General features: G+C 42.1%; 1 protein-coding gene and 1 pseudogene across 2 annotated transcripts in view; one reads left to right on the forward strand and one right to left on the reverse strand.

The window, feature by feature from the left end:
- Nucleotides 1–9,847: 9,847 nt before the first annotated feature.
- Nucleotides 9,848–10,537, forward strand: LOC308643289 (olfactory receptor 7A10-like; annotated as a pseudogene). The gene has a single exon. The product of its transcript is annotated as an olfactory receptor 7A10-like (transcript).
- A 4,357-nt stretch (nucleotides 10,538–14,894) lies between these two features.
- LOC308644065 (olfactory receptor 7A10-like) overlaps nucleotides 14,895–17,363 on the reverse strand; it is a gene marked incomplete at its 3' end in the record, with an annotated part of 107,564 nt that continues 105,095 nt past the window's right edge. Inside the window, exon 3 of the mRNA XM_081284760.1 lies at nucleotides 14,895–15,813. Within this exon, the coding sequence (XP_081140886.1) occupies nucleotides 14,895–15,813 (919 nt within the window). The remainder of the gene's footprint in view (nucleotides 15,814–17,363) is intronic.

Raw genomic sequence — 17,363 nt, forward strand, 5'->3', positions numbered from 1 at the left:
CCCTATTGACAATTTCCAACTCTTATGCCCCTTTTGCCTCCTAGAGCTGGTGCTCACCAGGTCTGCCTGGACTCACCTAAACAGGTCTCTGGGAAGACTCCTCTCTCAGGGCTCCACAGCTCCACTCTTTGCTCCCAGGGGAACAACATACTGGGTTGTCCTAGTTCATCTCCTGCTTGTGAGAAAGAAGATGCCCAGTGTGAGATGACCATGCCCTGCTGTGACCCAGATGTAGACTGACATCCCAAAGTCCTTGAGGTTCTAGAAATTCATGCCTGAATCCTGAGGGACACAGCTAAGGTCTTTCATTAATGAACAGAATCCCAGCCTCCTCACTGGGACATAAAGGACAGGGGGATCCCTGGTCCCAAAACCAGGGCCAGGCTCAGAGACATACTTGAGAATCCTGGAAGCTTTTAATCATGGAGAGACAAAGCAGAGGACAAATATTCGCCTCCATGGGGAGGCCACTGGAAGTATCATGAGGACGTCCTGGCCGGTCTGTCTGCCTCTGGATCTCCCAGACCTCTGTTCAATTTGTTGAACCCAGTAGCTTGGAAGGAATTCTATGGGCTGTGGATGCATTCTCCTTGCATTTTTTGAATTTCCTAACGTACTGCTTTCTTATATTTTTCTCTAGTAATTGCAGATAGACTTCTTTACCTTTGGGAAAATACAAAGGTGAACAAAGCAGATGAAGTCTCTGCTCACCTGTATCTGGGTTTATCAGGTCATAGACTGAGAACAGAGAGAAAAATGTGTTCTAACACAATGCCCCCAGCCATGGGAAGGGAGCAAAGGGACAGGAGGGTCATGACATGTGCATGGGTTTGTGGAGAACAGCTGGGGAGACCTCTGCTCGTTGGCTGAAGGCCAGAACCAGGGCCACAGTGCACCTGTGGGCTTTGTTAAAAACAAATTAACATCCAAACCTGAAGAATAACAAAGAAGATATGCCACATGAGAGAAGTGAAGAAAAGGACTCCTCAGCCACCAGGTCAAAACCAACTGGTCAAGGAGACCTGGAAGAGGCACAGGAAAAACAAGAGGTCCTCTTTCATATAAAACCATGACAAGATTCTGTTGTACTTTTATGAAACCTTTTGTGAATTGTTAATTTAGTCCCCTTTGTCCTTTAATCTTTGTATCATTTATATTTCGCTTTGAAACCATAAAGACATCTCTATTTTTCACTTTGGGTGTGTTTATTTCTGCTCCTTTCTTATTTTGCTGGGCACCCAGGAGACAGACTGGGCTGGAATGCTGCTGGAACCAAGGGAGCGGTTTCCTCCTGTTGGTCTCTCAGGGACCCTGAGCTGATTACCTCACCCCTCCCACCCCGTGTCCATTTCATCCCACTACTTTCCTGTCTATTGACATCTTTCTCTCTTTAAATGCAGGGTGTAATCTAGCAATATGTAACAGTATTTGCCCTGTTTATTTGTCCAGCGGAGGCTTACAAAATGAACATTCTGGCTGCCATTTCTACATTAGGAGAAAGATAATTTGATCTCTCCAGCTTGCGTTGTATACACTAGGAGTCTAACAGTGTGGTGTGAAGGTCAGAGGCCATAGGGGTGAGAGTGTGATATGTGTGAGAGAATGGCAGCATAGATTGAATTAGTACAAGTATAGTGCTTTTTCCTTTAAGTCATGAGATTATGGTTTTATTTCGATCTTAAAAGTTTATTTAATACCAAGACAAGAATTTATTCATTATAATTTGGTTTTTGTTTTCGTTGGCAGGGCTGGGTCTCAAGCCCAAGGCCTTGTGTATGCTAGGAAAGCTCTCTACAATTGAACTACAACTTCAGCCCGAATTGATAAACAGTACCTGTACATGTTAACAGGGTACAGTGTGAGAAATTAGTATACATATTCAAAATGCAATGTTCAAATCAGAATAATCAGCATTTCCTTCTCCTTAAATATTTATCAATTTTCAGTGTTGGGAAACTTCTAATTTCTTCTAATTCTTTATAAGAATACATAATTAAAAGATGGTCTACTGTTTTGAAGTAATTTTATGTTTTCTCCATAAATACAAGATTACGGCTATAAAAATACAGAATAAGATGAGCTGCACTCACTGTCCTGTGAACATCAGGATTTATGGCTCTTATGTGTGTTTCTACCCAGCAATAACTTCCTCCCGACTCTCCTCCACACTTCCTCCCCTCTGCTGAGCACACATTCTACTTTTCACTATTTAATTTTTAATTTTATCATTTTTATTTGTATATACTCATTGTGCATATTAATGGGACTCTTGTAACTTTTCAGTACAAGCATACAGCTCACACTGATTGAAACAAAATTGAATGAATATCAAAAATAAAAATTATGAAATATTAATGATTCAATAATATCCTAACTCAAGAATAAACTGCCAAAAACTCATAAATATTAGAATATTAAGGAAATCCTCTACAATGCACTGTGGTAACAATGTTGAAAGTCTGAATTGGTTTTATATAAAGATAAGTGTATCCTAATACACACAATATAGATAGGATGAGCTTTAATCAAATGGGAAGGAAGCTGGAATGCCTTCCCAGGGAGGGCTGAAGACAACGCCTCTCTGAGAAATGTACCTGATCACAAAAAGCGAAGGGTCACAATAAGCAACAACAGAAATGTGAAAACAAGTTGGAAATACACAAAAAACACGATCCACCAGCACCAGAGATGCACAAGAACTGTAAAGCAAGAACTCACAAGTAAAGAATACCAATTGCTGGGCTCTTTCAGACATAAAGTGGGAACATAATCCAACTGAAAGACTGGACTACACAAAGTTCATAAATTTTCACACATTCCCCACAAATATCTCTATACACACCTGAAACAAATAAACTAAAAGGCAAACAGGGAGTTTGGGGTGGGGCACTCCAATACTTTATAAGAACGCATAAGAAAATTGGAAAAATGCACCTGAGTCTCTAGGGAGACAGTTTGAAATACAGAGGTAACTGGCTACCAACCCCCACAAATATGCTGCCTCACAGATATTGCAAAGTAAGGCTTTTCGGCATATCTATACTCAGCTGTGACATAATGCTTTTCCATGTGAATATCAAAGGGAGAGACAATACTATCAGAACTGTGTCCATGAATTTCCATTGCAAGATAATGCTTGCAAGATCCTTAATATGGATCCTTGCCAACAGTACACAAACATAATCAAATATTTCTCATTGGAAGCAAACACATTTTTAAAAATCCCTTATCTAACTTCTTGATCCTGCACAGTTGAAGCCTGTTCCTCTACTCCCTTCACTGCAAATATTTTGGGGTCTCTCTTCTTTCTCTGGAAGCTCTGGACGCCTCCCTCTCATCTTCTCTTCAGCCTCTTTTAGCACCACTTCATGGTCAGCAGAGAACCCTGTGTTAGTGCAACATTCACTTCTCTGGAAGTGTTATGAATCAATGCAGCCTGTGAATAAATCACCCATCAGGACAGCAAGCAGCCACAGCAGCCCTGCTCTGGGCTAGCTCAGCCTGGCTCTCCCCTGACCTCAGCTAAAGAGTCTTGGGTTTGGTTCTCTCTGCTGCTCTCCTGCAGTATCCACTGAGCTCTCAAACCCACCTGGAGACCAGCTCTGAGAGGAAACTCTCTGTGGAAGATCAAGGTCCTGTCTGGGTGGGCATGATGGTGACTGAAGCTCTGTCCCCAGAAAACACAACAGGAAGGAGCCAAGTGCTGGGCTCCTGGGCATACTGAAGACCTCAAAGACACCTCCACGTCCTGTCCAGCACAGGGCTGTGCACTGAGGGACCACATCAGAGCAGAGAGCCACAGCTCCCTATATCTGCTCATTAGCTCATTTCCCTCTTATTCTCCCGAGGGACACTGGCCTGGAAAGACAGGATATTCTTCCTGCTGATTCTCTGTTCCCAGGAGACCATTTATAACCCAGGGAACCTAGTTTTTATTGCCCCTCCATGGACCCACCTGCCTTCCAGAGGTCCTGCCTCCTGGCACCTCATCACTGCTTTGACTGAAAGTGTTTTCTGAGTCTCATGCTGAGGAGCTCATCTTTGTTGGGAGTTGCCCCAGCTCCAAAGACAATCTTCCCCATCCCCCTCCAGAAGAGCTGTCCAATGGTGAGCCCTGCTGGCTCACATTATCCTTACCCACCAATCAGACTAGCCCTGTTGGCTCACATGATCCTTACCCACCAATCAGACTAGCCCTGTTGGCTCACATGATCCTTACCCACCAATCAGACTAGCCCCGCTGGCTCACATGATCCTTACCCACCAATCAGACTAGCCCTGTTGGCTCACATGATCCTTACCCACCAATCAGAGAAGCCCTGTTGGCTCACATGATCCTTACCCACCAATCAGACAAGCCCTGCTGGCTCACATGATCCTTTCCCACCAATCAGAAAGCACCCCATGCCAACTGTCAAATCCTTCAACCATTAAACTGTCTTAACTGTCAAACTACCCCCGGCTCTATAATTATGCAGGGCTGTTCCTCAATAAGCTAGCATTTTCTCCATTGATGAGCCTTGTTTGGTCTTTCACAGGTAATGCATCTGCCCTTTCATAGGTGGAAACAAGAAAAACGAAGATGGCCTGCAAGTAGAAGAAAGATTGCTAGGCACCTGGGAAGGGTGGGGGGAGGTAGAGGAATGGATGGAGGTAGAGGAATGATCAGTGGACAATGTTTGCATGGGTGGAAATATCACAGTGAATCCCATTAATTTAGACAATTAGTATGTGTGTATAATAATAATAAAATAGATGTTTCATGTTCCCATCACATAAAAAGATGCATTGGTGAAGTAATGAATTTGTTAATTAACTAGATTGAGATTTTGTATCATGTATACATGCGTCAAAACTTCACATTGTGCCCCACAAATACACATAATTGTTTCAATTAAAAATTAATAAAAAATTTAAAAGAATGATAAAAAAATGACAGAACATTAACATGAACTGAAGCAATATATGTGTGAAGGTACGAACATGGAAAAATTTGGTTTTATCAAATACCTCATCTGGTTCTGTCCTGTTTCCACTATTGTTGAGAGCCACAGCCAAAGGGGCCCCAGCAAACTTCCAGCTGCCAGCAAACTTCCAGCTGCTGGCTGATGATTGGCTCACAGCAGCCCCAGCAACATCTAGCTGATTGGCTCCTCTGCAGTGATGTTCATTGGGCTGTTTCCCTGCCCTTCAGACTGCCAGCTGATGATTGGCTCACAGCGGCCCCAGCAACATCTAGCTGATTGGCTCCTCTGCAGTGATGTTCATTGGGCTGTTTCCCTGCCCTTCAGACTGCCAGCTGATGATTGGCTCACAGCGGCCCCAGCAACATCTAGCTGATTGGCTCCTCCACGAAGCTGCTCATTGGAGGACTTCTTTGGCTCCGCCCACACGACCCAGCCAATCAGCCTCAAGAGCAGGAGGATTGTGGGAGGTGGTGAGGTTTGTGTGGGGGTGAGAGGCTTGTGGGAAGCCGTGATGGCAGTTGGGCTCTGAGGGTTTTTTCCTGAGGAGCTGTTTTGTTTGGCATTTGTAGTTCTAAAAATAAAGTTAGTTGCTTTTGACAAGTGGCTCCTGAATTGTGCCCAGCCAGACTGCAGCACACTATTACCTCTCATTCAACAGCACCCTAGAGATTCTGTCCTATCAAGTAAGTACAAAGTCTAATTATTTAACTGACTGAAAAATATTTTATGGTATGGCTTAACATTTACACGTCTGACGGTCTATGATATCCTTCTTCATTAAACCACTATAATATAATCAATCTACAATGATTTTTACAAAGGTATTTGGGGGTTGTTTATTTAAACCTGTGGTTCTGGACTAGGTTTATTTTGGTACTCTGGGGGACACTGGGAAATGGCTGGAGATGGCCTTGACAGAGACACCAGGAGGGGTGACCTGCTAACATCCCACCAGGCAGAGGACAGCACAGCAATGAGGCCTGGGAAGTCAATGGTCCCTTGACTCAGAAAGCTGGGTTGGGATCACCTGCACTTTTGGTATTGAAAGCTACATTTAGATATTTTTCCAGGTACCATAATTCTTCCCATTTCCAGAAAAATTAGAGCATCCCTTTTCCCACCCGTTTAAAACTTCCAACCCCATCAGTTTGATAGCTCTTTATGTTTTTGCCATGTAAATGGGTGTGTTTGAGATTTACAGTGGTGTCCTTCCAGCATTACTGGTTTTCAGTAAACATTTATATGTCCAATCACCATTTCAGTCTATTTTGATTCTAGTCTATTATTTACAGTAAACATTCCAAATTAGCTTTGCAGATTATAATTTCTTAATTGATTTTCAGGTATTTTGGTCTTAAAAACTTTAAAATTTTATTCAGATAAATGTGTCTGTCTTCATACTTCTAAGTTTCTTGCCTTATTTAAGATAAATCTCCTACCCATAGATTTTGTATATATATATTATTACTGGAGGTTCATTTGAAATGTATTGGTTACATTTACACCAAATTCTTTAACTCCTCTGATTTTTTGGTAAGATATGCGAGCTAGAGGGCCATCTTAATTTTCCTCCAGATACACAGAGTTATGGTTTAGATAACCCAAAATTTTATTTGTGGAACAATGCAAGAAAGTATAGAGGTGAAATGATTGGTGTTAAGAGATCTTCAAGCCAATCAGTGAATTAATCTCCTGATAGGGATTAGCTGAGTCATGATTGTAGGCAGGTGGGGTGTGGCTGCAGGAGATGTGTCCCTGGGGGCTTGCCTTTGGGATTCATATTTTGTCCTTGTTGAGTGGAGTGCTTTTCTACTTCCTGATCCTCACGTTCTAGCATCATTTTAAAAAGTTTATAGAATGGGAGAAGTTTTTTAATGGTTTTGTTAGTATATTATTGTTATACTTCACAATAGAGTTCATTTTGAAGGAAGAAACTTTTTAAAATGATGCACATGTATTCACATATCATTGCGAAAACATAAAGGTGAAAATAGCAGATGAAAATCCCTGCTTATTTGTCCTTTGCATTACAATGGCACAGAGTATAGCCAAATAAATGTGCGTGGCATCACGACCTCAGGGATATAACATATGGAGAGTGTCCTGTATGTGAAAGGTTGTACTCATCACAGTAGGAGCACAATTTTGTAGAGTATGGGGAGGGGGCCTTCCAAGTTGGACTAAGTCCAGAATCAGGACCTGACGAGCCATCTGGTGTGTCAGAGAGAGGGCATCATAGAAGCAGAGAGCAGGACAGTGGTTGCCAGAGGCTGGGAGGACATGGTGGAGAGAGAGGAGGGCCCATGGGTACAGCCTGGAGCAGCAACTTCCCATGTCGTGGTAACTGTGGTGGACAACACTTGTGGGTTTCAAAGCAGCTGGTGGAGAGGCTTTGTGACTGTTCCCACATGTAGAAAACATGGAAGTTCAAGGTGCTGGATACACACACGACCCTGACCTGATGGTTACACAGTGTGGATGTATATTGTCATGTCACATTGTACCCCAAGTATGAACAATCATGATGCATCAGTGGTAAACTTTAGAATAATTAAAAAGAAAGACTAAGACCCGAGAAAAGGGCTGAGGAAAGACGGAAGCCCTCCTCACCTGCCATCCAGTCCTGTGAAGATCAGTGGGGAAATCAATGTGGGTGAGCACATGAAAGGCCATTCTGTCTCACAAAACAGGGCAAAGAGCATTTGTGGTTCTTGGTGTATTTCCTTTGGTGAGTTGTTGATTTACTCTCTAGGTAACAGTTTCTTCTATTTAGACGTTTGACGTATGTGCTTTTCAACACTCTGATGTTATCCTTACTCTGTTCTCTTGGCTAATGTGGTTTTGATCTCTTGTTTTTGCTGGGCATCAAGGGGATAGAATGGGACTTGGAATGCCACCAAATGGAAAATGTTCCTTCCTTACAGTCTCCTGGGGACCTCCTGAGTTTATTAGCTCTGTCTCTTCCAGGTCCACTTATAACGCCCCCCCTGTTCATTCAGCATATTTTTATTGTTTCTTTTAACACAGGGCAGATAAAGGCCATAGAAAAAGGGAACTGCTAAGAGCCACAGCCAAGTAATATGATGCATGGCACTTTTGGTTGTAAGGTGATGCCAGCTAGCCATTGAGATGATTATGTTAAGATTTACATTCATATGGATATTGGACTCCTGTGGTTCACCTTGGCCTGCTATGGGACTCCTGGAGAGTTCCCATTGGTTGGGGAAGTACAGTAGGAGGGAACTCCGGGGTAGGGTCTTGTCCCCAGTTCTGGTAGAACAGGACCGCATGTGTGGACCACTGGCTGGCTTCCCAGACGTGTACGGGTATTGGTGGCATTTTTAAAAATAAAGTTTTGTTCCTGTTTGAGTGGCTCCTGATTCTGTGCCCAGCCAGACTGCGGCAGGAACTACGATGTAACCTGTATTGAAAAATTGACAGCCTGAGTCTCTGATGACCAATTCTACATTCTTTCAGGCAAGTTAATCTGATATCAGAAGCTCCAATCCATTTCTTTCTTATGGTGTGGCTGGGAGTGAGAAGAGCCTTGTGTTATCACATCGTGCTGTGTGTACAGGGCTGTGTGTGTTGGGGGGGGGGGGTTTACCTTTAGCGATGAGAGCAGGTTTCAGAGGAGAGGTACCTGGGTACAGTATACAGACTCTCCCCGGGTTTCATGGTTCTACCTGTTATTCCTTGACTTTACAATGGTATAAAGCAATGTGCATTCTGAAGAAACTGTACGTTGAATTTCAAATTTAGGTTCTTTTCCAGGCTGGTGTTAGGCTGTATGATACCCTCATGAGGCTGAGAATAGACAGCATGTGTCCTGCCAGTTCTACATTGCAAGGGCTTGCAAGGGCTCAGAACTGCACTGAGGCTACAGGTACTGTGTTGCCCAGCTGGGATGTTCATGAGGTTACAGGCAGTCAAGGTATTTTCAATTTACAGTATTTCCCACTTGTTCTAGGTTTATTAGGCCATAGTATAAATTATGGAATAAAAAATTATGGAAGATCTTTTGTATTCCTAACAGGGATTCATCATCCAGAGCCCAGAGCATCTTCTATCATCTAAAGTATTAGGCAATTTAAGTTTTTTCTTAAATATTTCTACATCATAAGATTTTAGATTATACTTCATGCTATTCAAATGTCACCAGAAACTAAAATTCTAAACACTGAATGACACAGAAAACTCTAGAAAGTCAAAAACTTCTAAATGTACAAGATTTTTATAAACAGAATCTGAAAAGCATGACATTGTTTTTCATTTTTATTTCAATCATAGTCTTCACTGGATTCAAAACCAAACTAAATATATACCTCTCCAACCAAAGGAAGGCTGAAAAAATGGCACTTAAAAAACAGAAAGAGAATATCACCTACTGCAGAGAAATAAAGGTGTTGAAACAAAAAAAAAAGATTTTACTTATGCTTATCTTTTTTCTGCATTGCTTCCACATTGTCTAGACAGCCCCAGAAACTGGGTTTATATTGAATTTGGTTCTGTAAAGGCATAAAGAAATTTGTTATTGTAGAATACATGATCTCTTGGGAAAAGCTGAGAATGGGAAATCATAAATGTTGGGGTGTTTCCTAAAGGGGAGAATATTCACATAGGAAACATAAAAATAGTTTCTTGGCTGTAACATTAATGAGACCATTTCTGAAAAGTTAGTCATGCATGTCTGATTATTGTTGTTGTTGTTGGCAACCCTTCCCCTTTGGGCTTTTCATCTCCATGTGCCTGATCACGGTGTGTGGGAACCTGCTCATTATCCTGGCCATCATCTCAGTCTCCCACCTGCACACACCCATATTTTCTTCAGCAACCTGAATTTTTCTGACATCTATATCACCTCCACCACTATCCCAAAGATGCTGGTGAACCTTCAGACACAGAGCAAGGCCATAAGCTTTGAAGGCTGCATCATGAAGATGCACTTTTTCATAGTCTTTGCCAGTCTGGAAAACTTCCTCCTGGCTGTGATGGCCTATGATCGCTTTGTGGCCATCTGTCACCCCCTGTACTACACAGTCATCATGAACCCCCAGCTCTACATGTTGATGGTTGTGGTATCCTGGTTCCTGAGTGTCCTGCATGCCCTGTTACAAAGCTTAATGGTGTTGTGACTGTCCTTCTGCACAGACTTGGAAATCCCCCACTTTTTCTGTGAACTTAATCAGGTGGTCCAACTTGCCTGTTCTGACACCTTTCCTAATGACATGGTGATGTACTTTACATCTGTGCTGCTGGGAGGTGGCCCCCTCACTGGCATCCTTTACTCTTATTCCAAGATCTGGTCCTCCATCTGGGCAATCTCATCAGCTCAGGGCAAGTACAAAGCCTTTTCCACCTGTGCGTCTCACCTCTCCGTGGTCTCCTTGTTCTATTTGATGATCCTAGGAGTGTACGTCAGTGCTGCTACAACCCATAATTCACACTCAGGTGCAACAGCCTCGGTGATGTACAGCGTGGTCACCCCCATGCTGAACCCCTACATCTACAGTTTGAGGAATAAGGACATCAAGAGTGCTCTGAGAAGATACCCTCGGGGGAAACTGTAGTGGTGGTTTTCCAGAACTCTCCCTGACTGCAGGGCTGTCCTCCTCAGAGCTAGGGATCGCAGACCATGGTCAGGTCATGGAAGTACAATTTGATTTTCTTTGAGTTTCATCTTGTTTGACTTCAATAACTTTATATAATTTAAATAAGCCGTTATCAATATTTCTGCTCTTTCTGATATTCAATGTTTTCCCCTTTTTGTCATTTTTCTACTTTATCAAATTTTTTACAAATTTTTGAAAATACTTTGAGTTTCCCACTGTCCAATGTGATTATTATTTGCACTAATGCGGTATGAACTACATTAGGCAGCTGAGGTGGTTTGTATAACTTTATAGCAGGAGACAATCTGAAAGTAAATTTTTTTGACACACGCATTCCTGATTCCTTGCTCCATCTCTCCTTTACTGCTCTCTCTAGTAACACAGACCTTAAAATACGAGTATGATTCTCAGTTGTCACAGGTATTCTCCCCATGATGGTCTTGTTTCTCTCCAGCATGGTCCTCAGTGCATCCTGTTTACCTGCATAGTGTAGTAAGGCCAAAATTATGAATCTAATACATGTTAGAACTATAATGGACACTGAGAGTCCAATTTTAATGTCTTGGTTGACTTAGAGTCAGATATGACCAAGAATCCTGTGGACTAAAATGTTCAAACATACTTGATTTACTCTGGAAGATTTCTTTTTGGTGATGTACATGGTTCTGGAGCAAATGGGCCTGGTGTATGAGAACCAGCCCCAACCTACTGGGGGGCTTAAGAAAGTGAGGCAGATGGACCCATAATCCAGAGTACAGTTTATTGGGGACTAACTGACAGAAGCCTGGTCCTGGACCATAGCTCAGGGCAAGTACAAAGCCCTCTCCTCCTGTGCATCTCACGTCTCTGTGGTCTCCTTATTTTATTTCATGAGCTTTGGTGTGTACCTTAATTCTGCTGTGGATCCCTGCGGTTTGGGTCAGAAGGAAGAGCATATATATGTGGGTTAGGACCATTGACTTCCTCTGAGCCAGAATGTACCTGGTTTACCTTAAGCTTATATCAAGTCAGGGGCGTCCCTGGAGCCAGGTCCAGCTGTACAGCTGCACACACCAGGCTGATGGCTTGGTCTGCTAGAGTTTGCTGGAAACTCTGCAGGAAACACCACCATGGGTTACTCTGGGGCAATTGTGGTGGCTAAGATTCCAGATGGCTGCAGCTGTGTCTCGCTGGGTTCATGCACACATCTAGTCACCAAAGTATGGACACATGTTGTCCACACCATGGGGTTCCACTCGGCAGAAAGACCTGGTGAATTTTCTATATTATTTCATCTCATGTTTCTGCTTAAAACTCTCCAGTGCTGTCAACTATTATGACTCCCTCCATTGTCATTAACAAACTCTCTCCCCCTTTACACGCTTTGCCACACACATTAGTGTGTAAGTGAGTGACAGGAGCATCGCTGTAATCAGTTCCTCTTTAATCTCCTAAATTCTCTTAAAACCTCATGGTCAAAGGATGACTCATGCAAGACATTGACTAAGAGGCCCAGTTAGGGCTCTGGGGATGGAGACTTCTGCTTTAGGCCTACAGGGTACTTCTAGGGGGGAAAACCTGCTCTGGAGGGAAAGGAAGGTATTGGGGAATAAGATTAATCAAATTGTGTTATGGGGGCTGGGAGTTGGCTCAAGCAGTAATGCGCTCCCCTGGCATGCGCGGGGCGATGGGTTCCATACTCAGCACAACATAAAAATAAAAAATAAAGATGTTTGTCCACTAAAAACTAAAAAATATTTTAAAATTCTCTCTCTCTTTCTCTCACTTAAAAAAAATGTTATGTGAATGTACAGATATGGCATAAAGAACCTCTCTTTTATTTACAATTGTAATGCAATAATAAAAAATAAATGAAAATTTTAAAATATGGTTTCAATCACTCCCAAATGCTTAAAGTTAATATAAATCATATTCTTTTTATTACAATAATCTGAAATGAACATGAATATCCAGGTCATTAGGAATAATGCCATCAAATATTAGAACAGACGCCAAAAATAAGAAACAACAGATTATTCTGAATGACCTCTGATCTGTTTGTATCAATCACTGTATCAGTAAGCCACTGCTGCATAATTATTTATCCCCAAGGCAAATGGTTTAAGATAATGTTTTTCTTATTTCATGGGCATCTGACAGAATGTACCTGTCATACTTCTCTTAGTGTGGCATGTTCCAATGTCACTCATGTTGTTGTAAATGAAACAATGAGAGCTGCGTGGTATTTCATTGTGTAATATATATTACATTGTATTTATTCATCTGCCAATGAATGTCAAAAGCACTGTATTGAATTGGCTTTATTTTCTTGCCATCATTTTGTTTCCTAAGCTTCTTTGCTATATTTTCTATACATAGTGCACATAATTTACACAATACCATGAGAATGTAAGGACCAACATAACAGGTGAAGTCCCTGGATATCTGTGTGGATGACGCGTGGATATCATTCTGGTGATTAGAGAAAACAACGAGATAAATGTTTGTATGGTTGCTGTCTTCAGGGATAAATCTTATGAAAAATGCCATCCTAAAAGTACACCATCATCATGGTCTGCACAGGTTCTTATGGAATATTGTTCAGGGAGTTCTTTGCATTTTGGAAGAAGTCTAGAGCCAGGAATGAAGCACACCCATTAGACTTGTCAAAAAAGAGATCAACCCCACCCCCCACCACCACCAAAAAAAAAAAAAGGAAAAAATGACACATACAGCAGTGATAAAGTCTATTTTAATGTATATACCAATGCACAATGAAGCCCACCATTCTGCATAATTAACATCAATGAATAAAAAGATTATATAATCACATTTTCCAACCTCCCTTTGTCTCCTTCCCTCTTCGCTGTCAGCAAATCGGGGTCTCTATGCCACACTCTGCTTCTGTGACAGCAGTGATCCACCCATCCCTGATCTACCCACCAACAGTGAGAAGCTTGCAGTGCTTAGACACAGAGCCCATGAAGACATGCACACCTCACCTCCAGGTTGGGCTCTGGACGTCCTCATTCCCACAGTGGTCAACACTGTCCACAGCTATTGGTCAAGTTTGTCACTTAAGTGTGTGTGGGTGGTGGCACCTGATTATCCAGAGACATCTCCAAACATACATTCTCCAGGATCTGCTCCCAACCAAGACAACAGGTGATCTTTTCCCAACACTTTATTATTAAGATTTTCAGAGGTACACTGAGGTGACCGAATTGTGCCCAGAGCAGCCCCACCAACTCACCATGCATCTGCAAGAAACTTTCTGATACTTTTGCTTTCTTACATGTCTTCCCCTCTACTCACTCCTCCCCCATCCACCCACCCATCCACCCATCCACCCACCCATCAGCCCATCATGGGAGTTTATTCCTCCCGATGCTGCTCTGCTGGGTCTCCTCCCAGGGCCATCTTGGATAAACAGGAAATATATTTGTAACTCCTTAGCTCAGTTCCATGGTGACCTTCTCATTGTCACATTCCCTGTCACTCCATGAGAACTGGCTGCCTTACACACTCCCATCACTTTGTCATACACAGGATGTAATAATGGTGCACAAAATATCATACTAAACAAAACAGGAATTTTCATATATTTTCTGATGCAACACAAGAAATAACTGCAGGAAAGCAGGAGGGTAGCCAAGGGGAGAAACGTGTGACAATCAGAGAGAGCAGAATATTAATGAAGATAGAGAAGGAAACTGTGGGATATAAAGGGAAAGATAGGCTCTCCTCCCACCACCTGACAGAGAATCACCATTTCTGACTTTGAAGCTTTGGGCTTAGCCATCAGAATCACTTTTTCATCCCGAAAAAGGCTTTCTTTCCAAAGAATATTTTCAAGCCAGCTTTCTGTCTTTATTCCACAGATTGTGGCTGAGGAGGCTCCTTTAGGGGGTGATGAACCCCATCAAGCCTGCAGCACTTCAAGGCACTTCAAGGATCTAGAACCAAGAAACCCTTTGACTTGCGCAGTGATACAGGGAGACAACTATGATTTGAGACACAAACAGAGAGAACATTATAATATTTCTTCTTTGTTGTATAAATTCCACTAACAAAATAAAAAAGTGTCAGAGTAAGAAAAACTATGATCAACTGCATATACATGTTGACTGCCCTATTTTCAATAGTCAACATGAGAAATCAACCAAGGTGTCCATTGGCTGAAGAGCAGAAAAATATATGTAGTTCAAGCACAAGGTCAACTATAATTCAGCCAAAAAAAAAAAAAGAATGAAGTCCTGTCATTCAGGACAACTTGGATGAAACTGGAGCACATCATGTTAAGTGGACTCACCAGGCAAAGAAGGAAAATTACTGTTTATAGTTGCCCTCCCAAGTGTCTTCTCAGAGCGCTCTTAATGTCCTTGTTCCTCAGACTGTAGATAAAGGGGTTCAGCATGGGGGTGACTACAGTGTACATCACTGAGGCTGTTGCAGTAGAGTGTGAGTTTGGGGTCACAGCAGAACTGAGGTACACACCCAGGCTTGTGCCATAAAATAAGGACACCACAGAGAGGTGAGATGCACAGGTAGAGAAGGCTTTGTACCTGCCCTGAGCTGAAGAGATTGCACGGATGGAGGACACGATCTTACAGTAAGAGTAAAGGATGCCAGTGAAGGTACAGAAAACCAGAAGTAAAGATGAAAAATATATCACTATGTCATTGAGAAATGTGTCAGAACAAGCACAGTGGACCACCTGGTTAAGTTCACAAAAGAAGTGGGGGATTTCCACATTTGTGCAGAAGGACAGTCGCAACACCATTAAGCTTTGTAACAGAGCATTTAGGAAACTCAAAATCCAGCACATCAGAACCAGCACCACACAGAGCCCATGGTTCATGATGACTGTGTAGTGCAGGGGGTGACAGATGGCCACATACCGGTCATAGGCCATCACAGTCAGAAGAAAGATGTCCAGCCCTGCAAAGTGTATGAAAAAGCACATCTGGGTGATGCAGGCTGCGTAGGTAATAGCCTTGCTCTGTGTCTGGATGTTCACCAGCATCTTGGGGATGGTGGTGGAGGTGAAGGAGATGTCCACAAAGGACAGGTTGGAGAGGAAGAAGTACATGGGTGTGTGCAGGTGAGAGTCTGAGATGACAGCCAGGATGATGAGCAGGTTCCCCAGCACAGTGACCAGGTACATGGACAGGAAAAGTCCAAAGACGAGGGGCTGCAGTTCTGGGTCCTCTGAAAATCCTAGAAGAATGAATTCTGAAATCTGTGTGCTATTCCTTGATTTCATGTGGTGGCTGTGACAAGTAGGAGAGAGAGAGAGAGAGAGAGAGAGAGAGAGAGAGAGAGAGAGAGAGAGAGAGATGCATTACTATTTAATTTCTATTTTGCTCTCATTTCTATTTATAGTAAAGACATCATTTTTATATTTTATCTGAATCTGGTCTCCTTCAAAACATCATCCTACACTTTTTTAACAAAATTCTTCCCATATTTCTCAGCATTTCCTCGAGTTCAGTACTCTACAATTACAGTGAGAGACTCCTAATGCATTTGAAGAACAAAAGTTGAATATTTACTATGTTCTAGGAATAATCTAGAAAATGTAGGAACCATGCAGAAAAACAAATGTCCCTACAACATAAAGATGGAGAAAAATTAAAAGCAAACTTGCAAAATTATACAACATGCCAGGTAAGACAGATGCTTGGAAGAAGAGGAAAGAAGGTAAGAAACAAGACAGTGGATGATAAAGATGCTTTTTTAAAAATCAGACTTTTGGCAAGATCAGCAAAGAAAGTGACAAATCAGATTTGAACAAAATCTGAAGGAAGAAAGAGCAAGTGCCACAAAGAGCAAGTCTTCAGGGATGATTGTCTGGCAGGAGGTACAGACTGTGCAAAGGCCCCGAGGAAGCTGCCCATTTTAGATATCCAGGGCTAACAAGAACTAGGGTGGCAAGAGGAAAGACCAAGAGGGAGAGGAGCAGCTCAATGGCTAAGAGCACAACAGTGGTAACCCGAGGATGGGAAGGTGAGCAAGGAAGGGAGGACATACATGGGTTAATTGATGGGTATAAAAACACAGATAGGAGAATTAAATTCTAGTGTTCCACAGCACAGAAGTGGGCCTTGGGCTACCCATATTTTTTGTTTATTTCAAAGTAGTTAGAAAACAAAGTAGTTAGTAGTTGAATTTTCCTGTGGATAGTAATGATAAACGTTCAACGACAATGGATATGATAATTACCCCAATTTGGTCATTAAACATTTACACAGGTAGCAAAGTATCACACAGTCCACCATAAATATATGCAATTAATTTTGTGTGAACTGAACATGTAAATAAATTTAAAAAGAAGGTTCTCCTTATAATTTCTTCTGTAAGATACTTTCTTTGGTGGTATCTATCCCAAGATGTGATTATGCTTATTAAGTGAAGATCCATGTGTAGCTCTTTGGATCTCAGAGCTTAAAGCAACTTGCTGAGTTCAAAAATGTCAGCCCAGTAATTGTATTTGCTACGATTGCATGAACATAGTAAAGCACTCGGAAACTCCATTTCTTTAACTGTAAATGTGACGATAATGGTACCCAATACATAAGGATCTTGTGAGAAGCAAATGAGGTAATGTGTAGGTAATTTTAACTTAATTTACAGAAGGTGGAGAGGGATGTGGACAGAGAATGCTAAACAATGTTGCATATAGATGCAACATAAATGAATCTGTGCTGAGATCCATGCACAGCTCTGATTATTGCAGCACTGTTAACAACACCCAAGATGTGGAATCTGTCAGGGCATCCATCAGGGGATGAATAGTGAAAGA

The sequence above is a fragment of the Spermophilus citellus genome (assembly GCF_964194105.1).
Source record: "Spermophilus citellus genome assembly, chromosome: 3".
Classification (NCBI taxonomy): Eukaryota; Metazoa; Chordata; class Mammalia; order Rodentia; family Sciuridae; genus Spermophilus; species Spermophilus citellus.